The 8,169-nt window shown below is 32.4% G+C and overlaps 1 protein-coding gene and 1 long non-coding RNA gene across 2 annotated transcripts; both read right to left on the reverse strand.

Annotated features, from left to right (window-relative positions):
• Nucleotides 1-2,805: 2,805 nt before the first annotated feature.
• LOC135142453 (uncharacterized) lies at nt 2,806-3,448 on the reverse strand. The gene is made up of 5 exons (XR_010282533.1): nt 3,379-3,448; nt 3,285-3,323; nt 3,163-3,223; nt 3,009-3,065; nt 2,806-2,946 (listed from the first exon to the last, which is right to left on the reverse strand). It is a non-coding gene; the product is annotated as an uncharacterized LOC135142453 (long non-coding RNA).
• A 2,860-nt stretch (nt 3,449-6,308) lies between these two features.
• LOC135142486 (DNA replication complex GINS protein PSF3-like) lies at nt 6,309-7,455 on the reverse strand. Its single transcript, XM_064074205.1, has 7 exons — nt 7,276-7,455; nt 7,138-7,209; nt 7,032-7,090; nt 6,770-6,904; nt 6,681-6,717; nt 6,534-6,633; nt 6,309-6,476 (listed from the first exon to the last, which is right to left on the reverse strand). The coding sequence occupies exons 1-7, from the start codon at nt 7,369-7,371 to the stop codon at nt 6,352-6,354; spliced, it is 624 nt and encodes a 207-aa protein (XP_063930275.1). The 5' UTR covers nt 7,372-7,455; the 3' UTR covers nt 6,309-6,351.
• Between the last annotated feature and the right edge of the window lie 714 nt (nt 7,456-8,169).

Raw genomic sequence — 8,169 nt, forward strand, 5'->3', positions numbered from 1 at the left:
ATTTTAAAACAAAGATAATATATATTATTACCATCCCGCGTTTTGAGAATATTCAAAAAAGAACTTAACTACGAGTAATTGCCAAAATAGTGGTAATTAAAACCGTTTATGACAGATTTATAGGAAAACGTTAGAACGGTTATCCCCTAGTGAGTATCTCACAATAAATAAAAAATTGGAAGCATTTCGGGTCGAGTTTTGTTTCACCAGTATATATCCCTGATATACCTTTGATATATGGTCTAAAAGTTTTCCTCCTGTTGATGCAAAAACCTAATGCGAAAACATGCAGCTTTACGGGGAGATGCAAACGAAAAGGCCTATATGAAGATAGCAATTCTCCTTTTATTGGGTAAAACGACTTGTTGATCCTTTTAATTATACCTAAAGGGGTACCATGTTTGACATCTGGTTTACTGAAATCCTTGAAAATTATTGTTATGAAAGATAGGGCTATATATAGTTCTCTATTTGTATTCAACCTAAAATTACGGCTATTTCATACACCCTCAAATAAAATAAAAATGTATATTTGTTCTCTCTACTACATTACACAGTCGTTTATATTCCGGAAAGTTTAGGTAAGCAACTTCTAATTCTATAACACGACAAAGGGAGGGGTTGGATATGCCTGTTAGACAACCTGCGAATTATACTGTCGCACGAAATAGCCGACGGTGGACAATAAGCTTTTTTACTCTATAGTTTAAACAAGTGTCAACGCGCAGATAAAAAATAATATACAAATCAACTACTAAGGATTAAAATAATAAAAGACAACCATTTTTAAAACAGATAGGTATGTCCATAGAGCACCATCGAAAAATAAGACAGGGTAACCCTTCGATTTCGTCGCGATTTACGCCAGGATGTACCGAAGATACATGAAGAACTTCATGTTAGGAGACAGAAAACAACTTTACGATATTTAAAACGTCCTCGTGCAAAAGTCAGAAAAACCTTTTATATTTGTAGAAGGTGCCACAACCCCATATTTCTAGACCATGCAAATTTGTACTGCGAAAACTGTGCTGATTTTGAAGAATCATAATTTTTTTATTTTTTATTTTTACCAATGCGGTTTTAATACTTTTTTCATTTAATCTTTTTGTTTACATAAAAATAGTTTCATATCTTACAACAATGTATAAAGTGTTTTTCCCACTGAAAAAATCTGACATTTGAAAGAATGTCGGTGTATAAATTTTAATTGTTTTTTAGCTTCAAAGTAAAAGCCCCTATATCCCTGATACAGGTAGAAAACTTATTTCAAAAACATGAGATAACAAAAGTTATTTGCAAAGTAAATAAACTAGATTTTTTACTTTTTATTTTGGTGGTGAGGGGAAGGGGATGGCCCCATACCTCATCCCCATTATAGTGCCAGTATTTTCAAACACATTAACGAAGGGTTAAGAGATACAAAAGCCATGGGCGTATATTACTACTCTGCGCCATTGCTGTCTTGTGATGTAAAACGATAAGAATAAGGTGAAACTTCTTAAAGACAATCTCAATGCTCAGTTAGTGGAGCCTGTCTTCACTTTTTATTGAACCATTTCTTTATTTAAGTTTTACTGCCGATGTTGAAAAACGTTTAAGCTGGTCATCTTAACCGATTTGAAAAGATTGTCAAAGCTCTATGAGACGGAGGGTATCTGGCCCAAACAGCATTACCAATGTGATAACGAAGCAATTGCCTTGAATGGGAATAATTTAATTTTACTGCCCGCCAATTTTATGATGTTGTCGAAAGCGTTACATAAGCCGTCCACTCCAAGAAATACTGGCTCATTAGTCTCTTTTCAGCAGTCGCTATACTGCACCGCTAGAAAGCGTTTGTCGGATGTTGTGACGCCTTGCCGAAGTTCCTATTTAGATAACACAAATAGCCACTAAAGTTAGATATACCACGTGAGAGAGAGGGAGTAATAGTCGGTGAAATTTATTTTTAAGGCCGTATTATTGTATTCAAATTATTTACATAAGAAAAGAAGCTCTTTTCTTAGTTACGCTAGACAGTATCTTCATTTCTATCACCTTTATCAATATGGTCTTTAACTTTTTACTTTATTTATAAACCTTTTTTTAATGTTGCGTTTATAAGTTGATCAAGAAGCTGTGGTAAATTTTGACAAAGGTTTGAGAACACTGATAACTCGACGCTGAAAATGAACTTCTCTTTTTTTTTTTTTTTTGATAAATATAATAAGAGAGGAAAAGGCGGCTTTAGAACGTCTGATGAGTGAGTTAAAATTCAAAAGAATTTATAACTAATATAAAGAAATACAAGACGCGGTGTTTAGGTAGTTAAACTTAAATGGTTACAGTTCTAGAGTGAGTTGTCTTATTAAAATTTCTTTTGTATTCACATAACATATATATCCCACTAACTTCTGTCATACTAACATATGAAGTACTATGTGAAGAATAAGCGGACAGAATTTGGTAGGCAGACTACTTCCTGCGCGAGCCCTAGAGAAGAGAACGGTAACGACCTTTATAATTGGTCAGTTGTTTTGTTGGTTTAAAAAAAGTGGCCTTTAATAAAACTTAAAATAAGCATAAAAGGGCTCTTGTGCTGGGAATATTAAAGCGAGTGGTTATATAACTGAAAGTGTTTTAAACCTCGGTTGAGGCGTGCGCCACAAAGAAAAATTTTTTAGACAATCAAAACTTTTATTCAGTATTTTGTACTTGAAAGTATAATTTTGAGTTAAAACTTTTATTGGTTTACAAATTTATGTATTACTTAATAAGCGTCACATTTTAATTGTAATTATATTTAAAGCTATGTCACCGACGTTTTACAAGGTAAAGAACTAAAAACAAGAAAACACAGAATACTAATAAGTAGCAATAGATTCCACATCCCTTTGTTGATAATTTTTTTACACGAGTAATTGAACTTTTAAGAAAATTCCGGGCTTTTTCGAAGTCTCCCGACTGTAGCAGTAAAATAAGAAGTTGAATAGTAAAAATGTAAGGCGGCAGCATTAATTTAGTACATGAGTATCGATCCATTCATTCTGTCTTCTTAATTCTGAGCCAATACCGTTAGCTTGCTTATGAAAAATAATTGTATAAGTTTCAATTTTTTTAAAAGCAACTTTTTGTTAAAAACAATTTATATTGTATACATGTACTGTAAGGACGTTTTACCAATTTCAAAGCTTCTACTTTATCATATAAATTTATTACCGAGTGCTTTCTCTCGTCAGCTCTAAAATTATTACTCTTTATTTTTATTATAAGTTAGTATGGACAATTAACTATAAACGTACTCATGGGAAAAGTACTGAGAGTCCATAGAATATGCATTCCTATCGATATTATAAACTTTATTAATATAAAGGTAGTTTTATATAATATTACTACCTAGAGTTTGCTTTTTTAGCATCGTAATACATTATTGATGACGTATAAAGTTTAAAAGTCTCAAATCCCGAAAACTTGTAGAACAGAACTACTACTCAGGACCTTAACATACCCCTCTGTAAACAAAGATACGCCCAGTCGACGAGGGTACCATGAACCTTTCATTCCTTTTTTACGGGCTCAAGTAGCCTAAGCGCACGTAGAAACAAGAATTAACTATGGCTTAAAAGTGGGTTACTTATCAAGCTATTTTTCTCCATAAAGGCATTCAACATCGAAGAAAAAAATTTATTAATAAATCTGCTTTTAAAAAAAGTAAGCTTTGTATATTTGTCAACCAAAGTTTTTTTGTACTAAATAGATAAGTTTGGATAAATAATTAGAAAAAATAAAGGTTATAAGCTTTGTAATGCCTAAAAAAAACTCTTTTCTTAATTATAATAGTCTTGAAAAAAAGCATAAGACCAAAAAAGTTAGCCACAGTATAGTTATTAGATTGAAATTTTATGGTGATAAATAAAAATTATATAATAATGATTAATAGAATCATTGCTAGAAAAATATTAAATAAGAGTAGCGGACAAGGTGTCTTGTCATCCGGAGTATACAATACTTTTTTCATTAGTTGTCATAAGGTGCTATTATGCTTAACTCTTTATTTATCTAGCCTAATATAACCTTTAGGAACTATCACTCTTTTTGTTTAAAGTGATTAATTAATAAAAATTATAGTCGAAAAGCTATAATCTCTACGACTTTTGGTTTTTAAAAATATAAAATATAAGCACCCCACAGCACATGGATGCTTTACCTTTTATTGAAGAACAATTGCAAATTCAGTTTACATAAATTTATTAAATTAATTATAACCATAGAATATTTACGGTCATTGACTGTACGGGAGCAATTGGTTTGCGGTGTCAAACCTTCCATATATATAGTGAAGGTCAATTATAGACAAGAACTTGTGAACAATTATAGTCTTCGTAGAACATAATCTACAACGGTTTAATCTATATTTTTATTTTTTTTCTTGTATAACATATTGGGGTCTAAATAAGAGGAAACTCTATTAATTCTTAATCAGTCGATTAAAGTCAAGTGAACTCACCCCGGTTAACATGGTATCAAAAAACGATTATAATTATCACCCAGATGTTATTATACTTCCAACAGATGGTAGTACAATTTTTTTCTATTATCCGTCTTACAAGCTATAGCCAATTACAGTTTTATATTTTCAAGGTCTTTTTTGGTTCAAAAGTATAATATATAAGTTATCCCACTATGCCCTAAAAAAAAAGTAATATAGAAAACAAGAGCCGGAAACCGTAAACCTTAAAATCACCGAAAACATATATAAGTGTAAAGACTAAAGGCATAAGAACTTTTGTTTTGTAGGGAAGTAGTACACGTAACCACCAAACCAGAAAGACGCGAGCTGGCCCCGACGGGACTCGAATCCGCAACCTTGAGATTGTGTGACAATGCTCTAACCACTGAGCTACGGTGACTCATTTATCGATTTATAAATTGCGTATACAATTTGTATAAGAACGTATTGCTATGCGTTTTATTAAAAATAAATTAGATACTATCATCACTTTATAGGGTACATATAAAAGTTTATAGGCTCAAAAAACACTTAAGCCCTAAACTTTACTATACATATATATAGCTGCTTTATATAATGGAGTCGCCCGTCAGCGAGTCATACATCGCCTTTGACACCAACACTGCATTCTACGCGATGTTGGGGAGCCCCCAGCCATTACATGCCGTGGGAATCTTTCCAGCGTGCTAAAAAGCTGCGGAGAGAGATAATCCTTAAAAAACTTCGTTAAAGCAATTTTAAAAAAATAAACACTGGAAGAATAAGAAATAAAAAGGACTTGGGGTAACAAACGATGGTAAAAGGTTTATAATATGATTAAAAAGTTTTGTGCTTAAAGTGATACAATTGAAATCAAGTTTGTTAGTTGACGATATTATTCAAATAACCTTAAAAGTTAGAAATTTCAAGTATAGCTTCCTTAAAAAAAATATAAAATAAAAAAAAATTAATAATAGAATAATAATACTTATCTCTACTCTTTCAGCTCGAATAAAATAAACGATGTAATAATAGTTGTTTTGACGTAGTAGCGGAAACGGAAACAAATAACGTGTCTTTACTTAAAATATTTATAATAAGGAAACTGTTTAAGGAGAAACTCCTACTATTTTAATATAAAAAAGGGGGCTATTTCTAGTTATATTCATTTTATAAGGTAAAACTTTCCTTATCGTGTACCCGCTTAAAAACATTTTAAATATAGTCAAAACTTGTTTTTATAATATTTTTTTTATTTTTTTAAGCATCTATTTTCCAAAGAGACTTTCGTTATTTTAGATATGTTAAGGTAAATTTATGGTCTTGGAAAATTTTATCAGCTCATACGTTAATAACCCTGCAGGCCTTAGTAAAAGGTCCGCCTTTCAAAGCTCATAACAACTGTACGAACTCTTCATTGTAAGAGGGTTTGAAAATATTTTAAAAATAACTTTTTCCCCTCCCAAGTAAATCTTGTAAAGGAAGCCTATGCAATTATCTATGATTATCAAGGTTGTAAAAGCACCTAAAATTTAAATGGCAGACACTAGGCATACTGCCTGTTCGCCACTAGATAATATAGATTTGGATAGATGGACGGCCCTATTTTAGTACAACAAATTTAACTTCCTAATCATCTGCTAAACTAAAACTGTAGTCAAGGCTGCAGCGCCGGAAGGGGAGGTTTAAGTTTATATCAAAATATATACACAAAAACATGTAAAGTTAAGTTAATAATAGATCCTAATAATTTTAAAAAGTTTTTATGTCTTTTAGCGAGTTACAGCCCAATAGTTTATAAATTAACCAGAGCGACGGTTTTTTAAAAGCCTAATCCAAACTTTCAAAATTAACTGAACACTTAAAAAAGCAGTAGAAAATCATCGGTATTCATCCTCTTCATCTTTATCTAATGCAAGATATTTAGAAGCTCTTAAGTTTAAAGAAACTTTTCTTTTCCTCCACGCCATAAAATTTGTTTGAGAACGAAGCTTACAGTTTACCACTATAAAGTAAAAGAAATAACACTAATCACATTTTATTATTAAAAATGGATGGGTACGCAATTGTTCCATCGAAGTTAAACTTTTAGCCATCTCACGGGAGTCAGTTTCAGTGGAGTGATCAGAAAGAATAATATGTCGAAAACGCACTCGAAAAACCTAAAAAACTGTGTAAACACATTTATTACTTTCTAAGGCTCGCTTACTTCTTTCAAAAGACCAGCCAGGTTTTCAAGTTTTAAACTGTAACGTTTGAAAGTTAAGAACAACTGATTTTAGAATAAAAAAAACTTACAGCTTTGTTACAAGAATCCCTAGTCTATAATAGTGCGTGCACCATCCGGATAAAGGTATTACCTGTGCACCAGCATGTAGCCTTTCCTGATATTTATCACTAAAAATCTTGGGTATGTCGCTTTTAATGAAGTTCCTAAAAAATATTTTTTAAGCGCTTAAGTAGTATATATATAATTTTTTTCAATTTTTTTTTAAATATTAATGTTGGAATGAAAATTAAAGGCTAACTGCTAGAGGGTAATAATAGTTCCGTAAACAACCTGGCGGTTAACACGTCTACCATCCACAAAGGTAAGTCAATTTTCGCGCCTGCCCGCAACTTTGTGAGGTGAAAAAGTTGGTTTATAATTAACAAAAAAAAAATACGTATATTTCGGCGCTTGAAGGATCTAAAAAACCAAATCCTTTGACGTCAGTTAAAAGAGTACTAGAAATGTGCTTTAACAAGTTTTATAATTTATAATAATTAATAAAAATGAGAGTGACTTTAGGATTGAATAGTACTTCTTCGGTTATTATAATCTCTTCAAGGCTATAATAGTCTTTCATTCCTATAGCAGGCTTCCTCGGCCGATTCAGGACCTTACCCGCTGAATTCATGCTGAAAGATTATAACATTCTAACTTTTACGCAAAATCAAGGATTTAGTTGTTTCCAACTAAGTATTTCTGGTGCTCAAACGAGGTAACAAACCGAATACCTAAAGCATTCTTTTATCCTGCACTGGTAAAGTGAGCCCCATGGAATCACTCGTTTTAGTACTACCCACGTTTTCGGCGCTTTGTCCTTTCAGATTGGACGGGAAGAGAATGCACAGCCCTGAATTTAGTATTAAGTAAAGAAGTGAAAATTCGGACCACTTTTAAAATGATATCATATAATTCTCTGAGCGGCATGGAACCTGAAAAAGCTATACAAACTGTGGTGAACACGTTTAGGGAATAATCATTAGAAGGCATTTCATAATCAATATAAGAAAAGTTCTTAACCTTAAAAATGAGTAGAAAAGTATGCTGAATTCTCAAACAAATATGGACTTACTAAGAGCACTGCACCTTATAATGCTGACGGGCTAGTTGCCTAATTATATATAAATACCACTCGGGTATGATTTTAAAGCCCCCAGAGTTTCACTAGAACATCCACACTACAGTAACTTTGAAAAAAAAATTTCTTAGACCAGCGATAATATATCGTCATGACGCCCTCAAGTAAATTAGTAGGCAGAGATCACGGTAATGTGGCTCCAAGGCTATTCTTCTTTTTGCGCTAAGAACAAACCCTTTGCGTTTGGCTAATCTTAACATAGGTATCTGCTGCGGACCTGCAGTTCTCTACCGATAGTTTTCTAGCATTTTTAAGTTCGGCATCACCAGCAATCGTGCGTCATGAGGGGTG

Source organism: Zophobas morio, unplaced genomic scaffold (genome assembly GCF_036711695.1).
Source record: "Zophobas morio isolate AGI-343-1 ecotype UQ-CSIRO unplaced genomic scaffold, CSIRO_AGI_Zmor_V1 ptg000047l, whole genome shotgun sequence".
NCBI lineage: Eukaryota > Metazoa > Arthropoda > Insecta > Coleoptera > Tenebrionidae > Zophobas > Zophobas morio.

What these genes read in the sequence shown, in the direction of transcription:
- LOC135142486 (XM_064074205.1), bottom strand. Translation starts at nt 7,371, where the DNA reads ATGAATTCAGCGGGTAAGGTCCTGAATCGGCCGAGGAAGCCTGCTATA. An exon ending in GGGATTCTTGTAACAAAGCT is followed by an intron (nt 6,718 to 6,769) that starts GTAAGTTTTTTT and finishes CAAACGTTACAG; the next exon opens with TTTAAAACTTGAAAACCTGG. An exon ending in AACTTCGATGGAACAATTGC is followed by an intron (nt 6,477 to 6,533) that starts GTACCCATCCAT and finishes TTTACTTTATAG; the next exon opens with TGGTAAACTGTAAGCTTCGT.